General features: G+C 45.3%; 1 protein-coding gene across 1 annotated transcript in view; it reads right to left on the minus strand.

The window, feature by feature from the left end:
• Window positions 1–17,181, minus strand: part of LOC139559107 (gamma-aminobutyric acid type B receptor subunit 1-like) — a 239,464-nt gene that overhangs the window by 35,296 nt on the left and 186,987 nt on the right. Inside the window, exon 15 of the mRNA XM_071374826.1 lies at window positions 12,794–12,944. Coding sequence (XP_071230927.1) covers window positions 12,794–12,944 — 151 coding nt within the window. The remainder of the gene's footprint in view (window positions 1–12,793; window positions 12,945–17,181) is intronic.

Below are 17,181 nucleotides of genomic sequence, written 5' to 3' on the forward strand. Positions count from 1 at the left end.
TACTGGGGGTGTTACTTACTGGGGTGTTACTTACTGGGGGTGTTACTTACTGGGGTGTTACTTACTGGGGTGTTACTTACTGGGGGTGTTACTTACTGGGGGTGTTACTTACTGGGGTGTTACTTACTCGGGGTGTTACTTACTGGGGGTCTTACTTACTGGGGTGTTACTTACTGGGGTCTTACTTACTGGGGTGTTACTTACTGGGGTCTTACTTACTGGGGTCTTACTTACTGGGGTCTTACTTACTGGGGGTCTTACTTACTGGGGTCTTACTTACTGGGGTCTTACTTACTGGGGTGTTACTTACTGGGGTCTTACTTACTGGGGGTCTTACTTACTGGGGTGTTACTTACTGGGGGTGTTACTTACTGGGGTGGTACTTACTGGGGGTCTTACTTACTGGGGGTCTTACTTACTGGGGTCTTACTTACTGGGGTGTTACTTGCTGGGGTGTTACTTACTGGGGTGTTACTTACTGGGGTGTTACTTACTGGGGGTCTTACTTACTGGGGGTCTTACTTACTGGGGTGTTACTTACTGGGGTGTTACTTACTGGGGTGTTACTTACTGGGGTGTTACTTACTGGGGTGTTACTTACTGGGGTCTTACTTACTGGGGTCTTACCTACTGGGGGTCTTACTTACTGGGGTGTTACTTACTGGGGTGTTACTTACTGGGGTGTTACTTACTGGGGTGTTACTTACTGGGGGTCTTACTTACTGGGGTGTTACTTACTGGGGTGTTACTTACTGGGGTGTTACTTACTGGGGGTGTTACTTACTGGGGTGGTACTTACTGGGGTCTTACTTACTGGGGTGTTACTTACTGGGGTGTTACTTACTGGGGTGTTACTTACTGGGGTGTTACTTACTGGGGTGTTACTTACTGGGGTCTTACTTACTTGTGTGTTACTTACTGGGGTGTTACTTACTGGGGTGTTACTTACTGGGGGTGTTACTTACTGGGGTGTTACTTACTGGGGGTGTTACTTACTGGGGGTGTTACTTACTGGGGTGTTACTTACTGGGGTGTTACTTACTGGGGTGTTACTTACTGGGGGTGTTACTTACTGGGGGTGTTACTTACTGGGGGTGTTACTTACTGGGGGTGTTACTTACTGGGGTGTTACTAACTGGGGTGTTACTTACTGGGGGTGTTACTTACTGGGGTGTTACTTACTGGGGGTCTTACTTACTGGGGTGTTACTTACTGGGGTGTTACTTACTGGGGTGTTACTTACTGGGGGTGTTACTTACTGGGGGTGTTACTTACTGGGGTGTTACTTACTGGGGGTGTTACTTACTGGGGTGGTACTTACTGGGGTGTTACTTACTGGGGGTGTTACTTACTGGGGTGTTACTTACTGGGGGTGTTACTTACTGGGGTGTTACTTACTGGGGTGTTACTTACTGGGGGTGTTACTTACTGGGGGTGTTACTTACTGGGGTGTTACTTACTCGGGGTGTTACTTACTGGGGGTCTTACTTACTGGGGTGTTACTTACTGGGGTCTTACTTACTGGGGTGTTACTTACTGGGGTCTTACTTACTGGGGTCTTACTTACTGGGGTCTTACTTACTGGGGGTCTTACTTACTGGGGTCTTACTTACTGGGGTCTTACTTACTGGGGTGTTACTTACTGGGGTCTTACTTACTGGGGGTCTTACTTACTGGGGTGTTACTTACTGGGGGTGTTACTTACTGGGGTGGTACTTACTGGGGGTCTTACTTACTGGGGGTCTTACTTACTGGGGTCTTACTTACTGGGGTGTTACTTGCTGGGGTGTTACTTACTGGGGTGTTACTTACTGGGGTGTTACTTACTGGGGGTCTTACTTACTGGGGGTCTTACTTACTGGGGTGTTACTTACTGGGGTGTTACTTACTGGGGTGTTACTTACTGGGGTGTTACTTACTGGGGTGTTACTTACTGGGGTCTTACTTACTGGGGTCTTACCTACTGGGGGTCTTACTTACTGGGGTGTTACTTACTGGGGTGTTACTTACTGGGGTGTTACTTACTGGGGTGTTACTTACTGGGGGTCTTACTTACTGGGGTGTTACTTACTGGGGTGTTACTTACTGGGGTGTTACTTACTGGGGGTGTTACTTACTGGGGTGGTACTTACTGGGGTCTTACTTACTGGGGTGTTACTTACTGGGGTGTTACTTACTGGGGTGTTACTTACTGGGGTGTTACTTACTGGGGTGTTACTTACTGGGGTCTTACTTACTTGTGTGTTACTTACTGGGGTGTTACTTACTGGGGTGTTACTTACTGGGGGTGTTACTTACTGGGGTGTTCCTTCCTGGGGGTGTTACTTACTGGGGGTGTTACTTACTGGGGTGTTACTTACTGGGGTGTTACTTACTGGGGTGTTACTTACTGGGGGTGTTACTTACTGGGGGTGTTACTTACTGGGGGTCTTACTTACTGGGGGTGTTACTTACTGGGGGTGTTACTTACTGGGGTGTTACTTACTGGGGTTGTTACTTACTGGGGGTGTTACTTACTGGGGGTGTTACTTACTGGTGGTGTTACTTACTGGGGTGTTACTTACTGGGGGTGTTACTTACTGGGGTGTTACTTACTGGGGTGTTACTTACTGGGGGTGTTACTTACTGGGGGTGTTACTTACTGGGGTGTTACTTACTCGGGGTGTTACTTACTGGGGGTGTTACTTACTGGGGTGTTACTTACTGGGGTGTTACTTACTGGGGTGTTACTTACTGGGGTGTTACTTACTGGGGTGTTACTTACTGGGGGTTTTACTTACTGGGGGTGTTACTTACTAGGGGTGTTACTTACTGGGGTCTTACTTACTGGGGTGTTACTTACTGGGGACTTACTTACTGGGGGTCTTACTTACTGGGGGTGTTACTTACTGGGGGTGTTACTTACTGGGGGTGTTACTTACTGGGGGTGTTACTTACTGGGGGTGTTACTTACTGGGGTCTTACTTACTGGGGTCTTACTTACTGGGGTCTTACTTACTGGGGGTATTACTTACTGGGGGTCTTACTTACTGGGGGTGTTACTTACTGGGGGTGTTACTTACTGGGGGTGTTACTTACTGGGGGTGTTACTTACTGGGGGTGTTACTTACTGGGGGTGTTACTTACTGGGGGTCTTACTTACTGGGGGTCTTACTTACTGGGGGTGTTACTTACTGGGGTGTTACTTACTGGGGTGTTACTTACTGGGGGTGTTACTTACTGGGGTGTTACTTACTGGGGTGTTACTTACTGGGGTGTTACTTACTGGGGGTGTTACTTACTGGGGTGTTACTTACTGGGGTGTTACTTACTGGGGGTCTTACTTACTGGGGTCTTACTTACTGGGGTCTTACTTACTGGGGTCTTACTTACTGGGGTCTTACTTACTGGGGGTCTTACTTACTGGGGTGTTACTTACTGGGGGTGTTACTTACTGGGGTGGTACTTACTGGGGGTCCTACTTACTGGGGGTCTTACTTACTGGGGTCTTACTTACTGGGGTGTTACTTACTGGGGTGTTACTTACTGGGGTGTTACTTACTGGGGTGTTACTTACTGGGGTCTTACTTACTGGGGGTCTTACTTACTGGGGGTCTTACTTACTGGGGTGTTACTTACTGGGGTGTTACTTACTGGGGTCTTACTTACTGGGGTCTTACTTACTGGGGTCTTACTTACTGGGGGTCTTACTTACTGGGGGTCTTACTTACTGGGGTGTTACTTACTGGGGTGTTACTTACTGGGGTGTTACTTACTGGGGTGTTACTTACTGGGGGTCTTACTTACTGGGGTGTTACTTACTGGGGTGTTACTTACTGGGGTGTTACTTACTGGGGGTGTTACTTACTGGGGTGGTACTTACTGGGGTCTTACTTCCTGGGGTCTTACTTACTGGGGTGTTACTTGCTGGGGTGTTACTTACTGGGGTGTTACTTACTGGGGTGTTACTTACTGGGGTGTTACTTACTGGGGTGTGACTTACTGGGGTGTTACTTACTGGGGGTGTTACTTACTGGGGTGTTACTTACTGGGGTGTTACTTACTGGGGTGTTACTTACTGGGGGTGTTACTTACTGGGGTGTTACTTACTGGGGTGTTACTTACTGGGGTGTTACTTACTGGGGGTGTTACTTACTGGGGGTGTTACTTACTGGGGGTGTTACTTACTGGGGGTGTTACTTACTGGGGGTGTTACTTACTGGGGTGTTACTTACTGGGGTGTTTACTGGGGGTGTTACTTACTGGGGGTGTTACTTACTGGGGGTGTTACTTACTGGGGTGTTACTTACTGGGGGTGTTACTTACTGGGGTGTTACTTACTGGGGTGTTACTTACTGGGGGTGTTACTTACTGGGGGTGTTACTTACTGGGGTGTTACTTACTCGGGGTGTTACTTACTGGGGGTGTTACTTACTGGGGTGTTACTTACTGGGGTGTTACTTACTGGGGTGTTACTTACTCGGGGTGTTACTTACTGGGGGTGTTACTTACTGGGGTGTTACTTACTGGGGTGTTACCTACTGGGGTGTTACTTACTGGGGTGTTACTTACTGGGGTGTTACTTAATGGGGGTTTTACTTACTGGGGGTGTTACTTACTAGGGGTGTTACTTACTGGGGTCTTACTTACTGGGGTGTTACTTACTGGGGTCTTACTTACTGGGGGTCTTACTTACTGGGGGTGTTACTTACTGGGGGTGTTACTTACTGGGGGTGTTACTTACTGGGGGTGTTACTTACTGGGGGTGTTACTTACTGGGGGTGTTACTTACTGGGGTCTTACTTACTGGGGTCTTACTTACTGGGGTCTTACTTACTGGGGGTATTACTTACTGGGGGTCTTACTTACTGGGGGTGGTACTTACTGGGGGTGTTACTTACTGGGGGTGTTACTTACTGGGGGTGTTACTTACTGGGGGTGTTACTTACTGGGGGTGTTACTTACTGGGGGTCTTACTTACTGGGGGTCTTACTTACTGGGGGTCTTACTTACTGGGGGTGTTACTTACTGGGGTGTTACTTACTGGGGTGTTACTTACTGGGGGTGTTACTTACTGGGGTGTTACTTACTGGGGTGTTACTTACTGGGGGTGTTACTTACTGGGGTGTTACTTACTGGGGTGTTACTTACTGGGGTGTTACTTACTGGGGGTGTTACTTACTGGGGGTGTTACTTACTGGGGGTGTTACTTACTGGGGTGTGACTTACTGGGGGTGTTACTTACTGGGGTGTTACTTACTGGGGTGTTACTTACTGGGGTGTTACTTACTGGGGTGTTACTTACTGGGGGTGTTACTTACTGGGGGTGTTACTTACTGGGGGTCTTACTTACTGGGGGTGGTACTTACTGGGGGTGTTACTTACTGGGGGTGTTACTTACTGGGGGTCTTACTTACTGGGGGTGTTACTTACTGGGGGTCTTAATTACTGGGGGTCTTAATTACTGGGGGTCTTAATTACTGGGGGTGTTACTTACTGGGGGTGTTACTTACTGGGGGTCTTACTTACTGGGGGTCTTAATTACTGGGGGTCTTAATTACTGGGGGTCTTAATTACTGGGGGTCTTACTGACTGGGGGTCTTACTTACTGGGGGTCTTACTTACTGGGGGTCTTACTTACTGGGGTGTTACTTACTGGGGGTGTTACTTACTGGGGGTGTTACTTACTGGGGGTGTTACTTACTGGGGTGTTACTTACTGGGGGTGTTACTTACTGGGGTGTTACTTACTGGGGTGTTACTTACTGGGGTCTTACTTACTGGGGGTCTTACTTACTGGGGGTCTTACTGACTGGGGGTCTTACTGACTTGGGGTCTTACTTACTGGGGGTCTTACTTACTGGGGGTCTTACTTACTGGGGGTCTTACTTACTGGGGGTGGAACTTACTGGGGGTCTTATTTCCTGGGGGTGTTACTTCCTGGGGGTGTTACTTCCTGGGGGTGTTACTTCCTGGGGGTGTTACTTCCTGGGGGTGTTACTTACTGGGGGTTTTACTGACTGGGGGTCTTACTTACTGGGGGTCTTACTTACTGGGGGTCTTACTTACTGGGGGTGTTACTTCCTGGGGGTGTTACTTCCTGGGGGTGTTACTTCCTGGGAGTGTTACTTCCTGGGGGTGTTACTTCCTGGGGGTGTTGTCCTCGACGTTGGCCCCGGTGTCCCCGCCCTCTGTTGTATAAAAGACGCTCACTGTTGGTAAAGGAGCCAGAGGTAGCGCTGTCTGTGGATAGATGGTCTGACAGAGGGACTCTGCGTCTGTCAACGGCTTGTCCCTTCCTGTTTTGTGGTCTCTTGTGCTCAGGATCTCGCCAGAGGTATATTAATCCAGCATTACTCTTAATGACATCATCCAGTTCGATAGGATCATTAAGCTCGTCTCGTAGGTCGCAGTTGTAAATGAGAACTTGTTCTCAACTGGCCTACCTGGTTAAATAAAGGTGAAATTAAAAATGTATTAAAAAGTAGACCTTACTGTGAATTGTGTCGATCTCTGTAATATCCTTTTTTTAGTTGTTCAATGATCAAAGTCACCAGGTCCAGTGAACATCCGAAACCATCCCATCTCCTCCCTCAAATATACAGGCATTGAGCATGTTGCTCTACCAAGGAGAGGAGGTAACATGGAGGTACTACTACTACAGAGGGAAGCCTACAGGATATCCAATTTAAAAACATTGAACCCTAGTGGTCTGAATATGGACTTTGATCTCACGCCCTTTCTTGTGACCAATTATATTTTCAGTGAACAGGTCTTGTAAATTAATATATTCTTTCTACAGCTTATCAGAGTACACCCAATATGTTCCCCCTGTTGATGATGCTTACTATGCATTATGGGTGAACCAAAAGATTACATGTAACATTTTTTTTGTAAGGAATTGGAAATGTTTAAATATGTACACTACCAGTTGAAAGTTTTAGCACACCTACTCATTCAAGCGTTTTTCTTTATTTTTTAAAACTATTTTCGACTTGATGACAGCTTTGCACACTCTTGGCATTCTCTCAACCAGCTTCACCTGGAATGCTTTTCCAACAGCCTTGAAGGAGTTCCCACATATGCTGAGCACTTGTTGGCTGCTTTTCCTTCACTCTGCGCTCCGACTCATTCCAATCTATCTCAATTTGGTTGAGGTTGGGGGATTGTGGAGGCCAGGTCATCTGATGCATCACTCCATCACTCTCCTTCTTGGTCAAATAGCCCTTACATAGCCTGGAGGTGTGTTGGGTCATTGTCCTGTTGAAAAACAAATGATAGTCCCACTAAGCCCAAACCTGATGAGATGGTGTATCGCTGCAGAATGCTGTGGTAGCCATGCTAGTTAAGTGTGCCTTGAATTCTAAATAAATGACAGACAGTGTCACTAGCAAAGCACCCCCACACCATAACACCCCCTCCTCCATGCTTTACGGTGGGAAATACACATGTGGAGATCATCCGTTCACCCACACCGCGTCTCACAAAGACAGGGCGGTTGGAACCAAAAATATCAAATTTCAACTCCAGACCAAAGGACAGATTTCCACCGGTCTAATGTCCATTGCTCGTCTTTCTTGGCTCAAGCAAGTCTCTTCTTATTATTGGTGTCCTTTAGAACTGGTTTCTTAGCAGCATTTCGACCATGAAGGCCTGATTCACGCAGTCTCCTGTGAACAGTTGATGTTGAGATGTGTCTGTTACTTGAACTCTGTGAAGCATTTATTTGGGATGCAATTTCTGAGGCTGGCAACTCTAATGAACTTATCCTCTGCAGCAGCGGTAACTCTGGGTCTTCCTTTCCTGTGGGGGTCCTCATGAGAGCCAGTTTCATTATAGCACTTGATGGTTTTGCGACTGCACTTGAATAAGCTTTCCATGTTCTTGACATTTTCCGGATTGACTGATCTTCATGTCTTAAAGTTTAAAGTAATGCTGGACTGTCATTTCTCTTTGCTTATTTGAGCTGTTCTTGCCATAATATGGACTTGGTCTTTTACCAAACAGGGCTAATTTCTGTATACCACCCCTACCTTGTCACAACACAACTGATTGGCTCAAACACATTAAGGTAAGAAATTCGACAACTTAACTTTTAACAAGGCACACCTGTTAATTGAAATGCATTCCAGGTGACTACCTCATGAAGCTGGTTGAGAGAATGCCAAGAGTGTGCAAATCTGTCATCAAGTCAAAGGGTGGTTACTTTGAAGAATCTCAAATATAAAAAATATTTTGATTTGTTTAACACTTTTTTGGTTACTACATGATTCCATGTGTGTTATTTCACAGTTTTGACGTCTTCACTATTATTCACTTTGTCATTATGGGGTATTGTGATGTCATTATGGGGTATTGTGATGTCATTATAGGGTATTGTGTGTCGATTGGTGAGAAATAAAAAAATTAATCCATTTTAGAATAAGGCTGTAACGTAACAAAATGTGGAAAACGTCCAGGGGTCTGAATACTTTGCGAATGCACTGTATGTACTGTTAAAGGGACTGAACATAGGATATATATTGTTTTATGTTGATATTTTTCTATTGATAATGAGAAGTGTTTATTTATATTTTTCTACAAAGAAATTATAATGAACCAGATAATTGACTGTTGAAAAAAATATGTTTATTAAATTCTATTGAGAGAACCAGCCAACTTTCTCATGTCTCATAATTTCTCCTATTTTACAGGAAACATATTATCTTGTTTTCCTAATCTCAATCCTGGGACCTGTAACACGTCATAAACCATGAATTTGTGTTTTTTGAATTACTGTAAAAGTTTTATCTAAGCCTCATGGCAAAATGTGTAAAATAAAACGAGGTTAGCCAAAAAACTGCAAATGTCTCTCTCTAACAAATGTGTTGTTTTTGGGGCGTTGGCAAAACAGTGTTGTGCATCTACTGGCTAGATTGGATAGGCTTTCAATCTATCCTGATGGTATTTGGGGTCCCTCCGGAGGTCGGAGACAAAACAGTGTTGTGCATCTACTGGCTAGATTGGATAGGCTTTTGTCATTCAACAGCATCACTTTCAATCTATCCTGATGGTATTTGATTCAGATATACATTGCCGATCCTCCACCGAAATGCTTGGACCCAACATGGCGAGTTGCTGTTCAGTGTGTTGACTTGTTTTGGTGGAAGACCCAATGGATGGCCTTATTGCTGCTGGACATTACTTGTAATTAGCAACATAAAATATTTTTATTGATTGGTGTTATTGCTATAATGTTATTTACATTTTATTTGTGCGTTTCGGTTTCATAAAACGTAGTGCTGAGCAATTTGTGCTTTTTGAGGTTGTTTCGGTTAAAAAAATAATCTCCTTTTTTCCATTTAGTTTTTATTTTTATTTTTTTACATTAAATGCACTATGCATTGTGTGGGTTGAAATCTGTAACAACACAGTATATAACAATTAATTAGAGTCCCATGATGGTAGTGACTGCCCATTACTGCTTATCACTTCTTAACCATCATTTATTCACATTACTTCAATAAAATATCTCAGTTGTTGTGTATGTTACATTGGTTTTAGGCCAATTTCATTACTTCATTCCCAGTCATCATCTCACCTCAAGTCCAATTTTATTTGTCACGTGCGTCGAATATAACAGGTCTAGTGTCACGACTTCCCGCCGAAGTCGGTCCCTCTCTTTGTTCGGGCGACGTTCGGCGGTCGACGTCACCGGCCTTCTAGCCATCGCCGATCCACTTTTAATTTTCCATTTGTTTTGTCTTTGTTTTACACACCTGGGTTCAATTCCCCAATTACATGTTCATTATTTAACCCTCTGTTTTCCCCATGTTTTTTGTGCGTGTTTGTTTATTGTAAGTTCGGTCCGTTGTTTGTGGGCCTGGTGTTACTTCATGTATTTTGATATTTTGAGTAAAGTTCCTTGTGTTACTCCTTGTGTTACTCATCTCTCCTGTCCTGCACCTGACTCATCTGCACCAGTTACACCCAGATCCTTACATGTAGACCTTACCGTGGAATGGTTACTTACAAAGCCCCTAACCAATAATGCAGTTCAAGAAATAGAGTTAAGAAAATATTTACTAGATAAACTAAAGTAAAAAATTAAATAAAAAGTAACACAATAAAATAACAATAACGTGGCTATATACAGGGGGTACCGGTACCGAGCCAATGTGCGGAGCTACAGGTTGGTTGAGGTAATTTGTACATGTAGGTAGGGGTAAAGTGACTGTGCATAGATAATAAACAGCGAGTAGCAGCAGTGTAAAAACAAAGTGGGGGAGGGGGGTCAATGTAAATAGTCTGGATGGCCATTTGATTAATTGTTCATCAGTCTTATGGCTGAAGTTAGAAGCTGTTAAGGAGCCTTTTGGACCTAGACTTGGTGCTCCGGTACCGCTTGCCGTGCAGTAGCAGAGAGAACAGAACAGTCTATGACTTGGATGGCTGGAGTTTTTAACAATTTTATGGGCCTTCCTCTGACACTGCCTAGTGTATATGTCCTGGAAGGCAGGAAGCTTAGCCCCACTGATGTACTGGGCCGTCCGCACTACCCTCTCTAGAGCCTTACGGTCTCGTTACCAGCGAAAACACAACGAATGCTGGTCACCAGCAAAAACACATAATGAAGGATGGTCACCAGCAAAAACACAATAAAGGCTGGTCACCAGCGAAACACATAATGAAGGATGGTCACCTGAAAAAACACAGCAAATGCCTGTCACTAGCGAAACACAATGAAGGCTGGTCACCAGCAAAAACACAATGAAGGCTGGTCACCAGCAAAAACACAATGAAGGCTGGTCACCAGCAAAAACACAACAAAGGCTGGTCACCAGTGAAAAAACACAATGAAGGCTGGCCACCAGTGGAAAAATCACAATGAAGGCTAGTCACCAGCGAAACACATAATGAAGGATGGTCACCAGCAAAAACACAACAAAGGCTGGTCACCAGCGAAACACATAATGAAGGATGGTCACCAGCAAAAACACAACAAAGGCTGGTCACCAGTGAAAAAACACAATGAAGGCTGGTCACCAGCAAAAACACAATGAAGGCTGGTCACCAGCAAAAACACAATGAAGGCTGGTCACCAGCAAAAACACAACAAAGGCTGGTCACCAGCAAAAACACAATGAAGGCTGGTCACCAGCAAAAACACAATGAAGGCTGGTCACCAGCAAAAACACAATGAAGGCTGGTCACCAGCAAAAACACAATGAAGGCTGGTCACCAGTGAAAAAACACAATGAAGGCTGGTCACCAGCAAAAACACAATGAAGGCTGGTCACCAGCAAAAACACAATGAAGGCTGGTCACCAGCAAAAACACAACAAAGGCTGGTCACCAGCAAAAACACAATGAAGGCTGGTCACCAGCAAAAACACAATGAAGGCTGGTCACCAGCAAAAACACAATGAAGGCTGGTCACCAGCAAAAACACAATGAAGGCTGGTCACCAGCAAAAACACAATGAAGGCTGGTCACCAGCAAAAACACAACAAAGGCTGGTCACCAGTGAAAAAACACAATGAAGGCTGGTCACCAGCAAAAACACAACAAAGGCTGGTCACCAGCAAAAACACAATGAAGGCTGGTCACCAGCAAAAACACAATGAAGGCTGGTCACCAGCAAAAACACAATGAAGGCTGGTCACCAGCAAAAACACAATGAAGGCTGGTCACCAGCAAAAACACAACAAAGGCTGGTCACCAGCAAAAACACAATGAAGGCTGGTCACCAGCAAAAACACAATGAAGGCTGGTCACCAGCAAAAACACAACAAAGGCTGGTCACCAGCAAAAACACAATGAAGGCTGGTCACCAGCAAAAACACAATGAAGGCTGGTCACCAGCAAAAACACAATGAAGGCTGGTCACCAGCAAAAACACAACAAAGGCTGGTCACCAGTGAAAAAACACAATGAAGGCTGGCCACCAGCAAAAACACAATGAAGGCTGGCCACCAGCAAAAACACAATGAAGGCTGGTCACCAGCAAAAACACAACAAAGGATGGTCACCAGCAAAAACACAATGAAGGCTGGTCACCAGCAAAAACACAAACGAAGGCTGGTCACCAGTGAAAAAACACAAACGAAGGCTGGTCACCAGTGAAAAAACACAAACGAAGGCTGGTCACCAGTGAAAAAACACAAACGAAGGCTGGTCACCAGTGAAAACACAATGAAGGCTGGTCACCAGTGAAAAAACACAAACGAAGGCTGGTCACCAGTGAAAAAACACAAACGAAGGCTGGTCACCAGTGAAAAAACACAAACGAAGGCTGGTCACCAGTGAAAAAACACAAACGAAGGCTGGTCACCAGTGAAAACACAATGAAGGCTGGTCACCAGTGAAAACACAATGAAGGCTGGTCACCAGTGAAAACACAAACGAAGGCTGTCCACCTGTGAAAAAACACAAACGAAGGCTGGTCACCAGTGAAAACACAATGAAGGCTGGTCACCAGCAAAAACACAAACGAAGGCTGGTCACCTGTGAAAAAACACAAACGAAGGCTGGTCACCAGTGAAAACACAATGAAGGCTGGTCACCAGTGAAAACACAATGAAGGCTGGTCACCAGTGAAAAAACACAAACGAAGGCTGGTCACCTGCCTATGCTGGTCTATGCTGTTTTTTTCATCAAGGTGTTTGGATGGGTTTAGGAGAAGAAATTATATTATCTGAAACACTGTATTTCCCACATTCAAACACTTTAGAAAATGGTATAGAAAAAATGCTTTATGCACACACACACAAACAAATGCTTTACACTCACACAGTCACCACCACCCTCCCATACACACACAGGTTTTTGCGTACCTGACATTGCTGTTGTAGATGTTGAATGTGAGACACACTATCCCCAGTAGAATCCCCAGTCCAGCGAACACAGACACAGAGACAAAGAGCTTCTGAGAGAGGAACCTAAACTCCTCTATAACCACCGTCTGATCTGCTGGGGGGCCTGGACCTGAGGGGAGAGGAGAGGAGAGGAGAGGAGAGGAGAGGAGAGGAGAGGAGAGGAGAGGAGAGGAGAGGAGAGGAGAGGAGAGGAGAGGAGAGGAGAGGAGAGGAGAGGAGAGGAGAGGAGAGGAGAGGAGAGGAGATCATTATTATAATGAACCCTTCATTTTTTTTCAAGTAAATTGAATGAGAATACAATCTCATTATAGCATTGACCCGAGAAAGACTTGCTGAGGTAGAATGAGCCCGTTGGAAGTTAGGGATAATTAGGTGTCCAAGGAAGTATGTTGGTCAGGATGAGACTAAAGCCAGGACACCAGGGTTCACAACCCTTACTCTTGTGAGTGCCATGGGTTCTTTAGGGACCACAGAGAGTCAAGACCTCGATTTAACATCACAACTGACGGACAGAAAACCTTGCAGGCCAGGGGGAGGGAGACAGGGAGAGAGGGAGGGAGGGAAAGAGGGAGGGAGGGAGAGAGAAGGAGAGAGATGGAGGGACAGGGAGAGAGATGGATACATGGAGGGACAAGGAGAGAGAAGGAGAGAGATGCAGGGACAAGGAGAGAGAAGGAGAGAGATGGAGGGACAGGGAGAGAGATGGATACATGGAGGGACAAGGAGAGAGAAAGAGAGAGATGGAGGGACAGGGAGAGCGAAGGAGAGAGATGGAGGGACAGGGAGAGAGAAGGAGAGAGATGGAGGGACAGGGAGAGAGATGGATACATGGAGGGACAAGGAGAGAGAAGGAGAGAGATGGAGGGACAAGGAGAGAGAAGGAGAGAGATGGAGGGACAGGGAGAGAGAAGGAGAGAGATGGAGGGACAGGGAGAGCGAAGGAGAGAGATGGAGGGACAGGGAGAGAGAGGGAGACATGGAGGGACAGGGAGAGAGAGGGAGACATGGAGGGACAGGAAAAGAGAAGGAGAGAGATGGAGGAACAGGAAATAGGGGATGGGAGAGTGATGGAGGTAGACAGATGGAGGGATGGTGGTTCCTCTCCCTGTTCGGGCGGTGCTCGGCGTCGGCGTCACCGGCCTACTAGCCATCACCGATCCATTTTTCCTTTTCCGTTTGTTTTGTCTTTGGTTCATTCACACCTGGTTTTCATTTGCTTTCATTTCTGTGTGTATATTTACCCCTGTTTCCCGCTTAGGTTTGTGCGGATTATTTTCATGTTGCTTGTGGAGGTTTTTTCCTCAGTTTATTCACGTGTGTTAAGTATAGTAAGGAGCGTTGTTTTTTCTCCTTCCGTGAGTAACTGTGTGTTCCCATGTCTTGGGCGTTTATGGACATTGTACCTGTACCGTTTTGGGACTTGCCTATTAAAGACGCTACATTGACATCTCTGCTCTCCTGCGCTTGACTCCTTAACTACCTTCAGTACGATTACGCAACAGGATGAAGGAGGAGGTAGAGGTATATGAAGGGAGCTAGAAAGTGATAGATGAACGGAGATGGTGAAAGAGAGAGAGAGAGAGAGAGAGAGAGAGAGAGAGAGAGAGAGAGAGAGAGAGAGAGAGAGAGAGAGAGAGAGAGAGAGAGAGAGAGAGAGAGAGAGAGAGAGAGAGAGAGAGAGAGAGAGAGAGAGAGAGAGAGAGAGAGAGAGAGAGAGAGAGAGAGAGAGAGAGAGAGAGAGAGAGAGAGAGAGAGAGAGAGAGGAAAGAGAGAGAGAGAGAGAGAGGGGGGAAAGAGAGAGAGAGAGAGAGAGGGGAAAGAGAGAGAGAGAGAGATATATATTTATGCTATTTATATATTTTATATATTTATCCATATTTATGCTTATTTATTTTAACTTGTGTGCTTTATCCATTTGTACATTGTTACAACACTGTATATATATAATATAACATTTGTAATGTCTTTATTGTTTTGAAACTTCTGTATGTGTAATGTTTACTGTTAATTTGTATTGTTTATTTCACTTTTGTATAATATCTACCTCACTTGCTTTGGCAATGTTAACACATGTTTCCCATGCCAATAAAGCCCCTTGAATTGAATTGAATTGAATTGAATTGAGAGAGAGCGAGAGAGAGAGAGAGAGAGAGAGAGAGAGAGAGAGAGAGAGAGAGAGAGAGAGAGAGAGAGAGAGAGAGAGAGAGAGAGAGAGAGAGAGAGAGAGAGAGAGAGAGAGAGAGAGAGAGAGAGAGGAAAGAGAGAGAGAGAGACAGAGAGAGAGAGAGAGAAAGAGAGAGAGAGACAGAGAGAGATTAACATGTACATAGAATCCCAGGCACTAAGTGGATGTTTCTATCTGTCACTGTGTTCAAATCAAAGACCTTTCCCCATGCAGGATTGGGTTCACCCAGCGTTCATATCAAAGACAAGGGTGGCAGGCACAGACAGACAGCACACAAAACCAGCACCAGGATTAAAAGCAATATGGGACCACAGCCAACGGAAAGTGGGCTGATGGTTCATGGAGATTAAACACAAAGAGAGAAGGGGAAGGGAGAGAAAGAGTGATAGGATAAAATAACAGGGATGGGAGGAGGGAGGAAAGAGGAGGGAGGAAAGAGGAGGAGGGAAAGATGAGGGCTAGAAATAACAAGACAAATTAGATGCTTTGGAGAGAAAGAGAGAAACCGAGTAAAGATGGGAAATGAAAGAGAGAGAGAGAGCATTAGCAGGGACCCAGTTCTAGGTAGCTACATGACTTTAGTAAAATGTGTTATCCAGCCTAGTCCTTTTTCTCTGACTGTATCGGAGTCTGCATGAGACACAGCAGGAGGGAGAGGGGGAGAGGTTGAGAGAGATAGAGAGAAAAATTGAGAGAGATAGAGAGACAGAAAGAGAAAGAGAGAGAGATATATGTATATAAAGATAGAGTGGGGGAGAGGGAGAGAGAAGGAGTCACAGAGAGATAAAGAGAGAGAGAGAGAGAGTCAGAGAGCGGGAGCTAGAGCGAGAGAGAGAGAGAGAGAGAGAGAGAGAGAGAGAGAGAGAGAGAGAGAGAGAGAGAGTCAGAGAGCGGGAGCTAGAGCGAGAGAGAGAGAGAAAGAGAGAGATATATATGTATATAAAGATAAAGCGGGGAAGAGGGAGAGAGAAGGAGTCACAGAGAGATAAAGAGAGAGAGAGAGAGAGAGAGAGAGAGAGAGAGAGATAGAGAGAGAGAGAGAGAGAGAGAGAGAGAGAGAGAGAGAGAGAGAGAGAGAGAGAGAGTCAGAGAGCGGGAGCTAGAGCGAGAGAGATAAAGAGAGAGAGAGAGAGAGTCAGAGAGCGGGAGCTAGAGCGAGAGAGAGAGACAGATGTCTATCAGGCTTCTATCTCTCCTTCAGTGATCTGATAGCATTACAGGGCAGCAGTGGTAGCTAACCACAAACACACAGCTCCCATTTCCAGCCATGGATATGTTGGAAATACACTGTAGTATAAAATGGCAATTGGCACTAAAAATATAACAGAGCTTTAAGATCCTCTTTTGTGTGACACTGGAGTGGTGGGATGGGAATGTGGCTGTGTCTCTGCCATACAGCTCCTGTAGTTCACTTGTTTGATATAATTATATGGTCTCTGCATGCTTCACTGTGCTTCAGTGTTCCGGGAATGTGTGAAGCTGTAAACGTGATGGTTTAGCTTGGGGCCACTAACTTGCAGTGGTATAATGTGTGAACCAAAATACACCCTAATCACTACAAAGCGCACAATGGATCCTGGTCTAAAGTAGTGTACGATATAGGGATTAGGGCTCTGGTCTAAAGTAGTGCACCATAAAGGGAATAGGGCTCTGGTCTAAAGTAGTGTACTATATAGGGAATAGGGCTCTGGTATAAAGTAGTGTACTATATAGGGAATATGGCTCTGGTCTAAAGTAGTGTACTATATAGGGAATAGGGCTCTGGTCTAAAGTAGTGTACTATATAGGTAATAGGGCTCTGGTCTAAAGTAGTGTACTATATAGGGAATAGGGCTCTGGTCTAAAGTAGTGCACTATATAGGGAATAGGGCCCTGGTCTAAAGTAGTGTACTACATAGGGAATAGGGCTCTGGTCTAAAGTAGTGCACTATATAGGGAATAGGGCTCTGGTCTAAAGTAGTGCACTATATAGGGAATAGGGCTCTGGTCTAAAGTAGTGCACTATATAGGGAATAGGGCTCTGGTCTAAAGTAGTGTACTATGTAGGGAATAGGGTGGCATTTGGGACATCCTTAGTTCAGAGCTTGGTGTGTTTGTATCACATGTTATTCAGTAGATAAGGGTAGCATTGCAACCGTAACCATAGGATCTCATTTTATGC

This window comes from Salvelinus alpinus, chromosome 29 (genome assembly GCF_045679555.1).
Source record: "Salvelinus alpinus chromosome 29, SLU_Salpinus.1, whole genome shotgun sequence".
Lineage (NCBI taxonomy): Eukaryota > Metazoa > Chordata > Actinopteri > Salmoniformes > Salmonidae > Salvelinus > Salvelinus alpinus.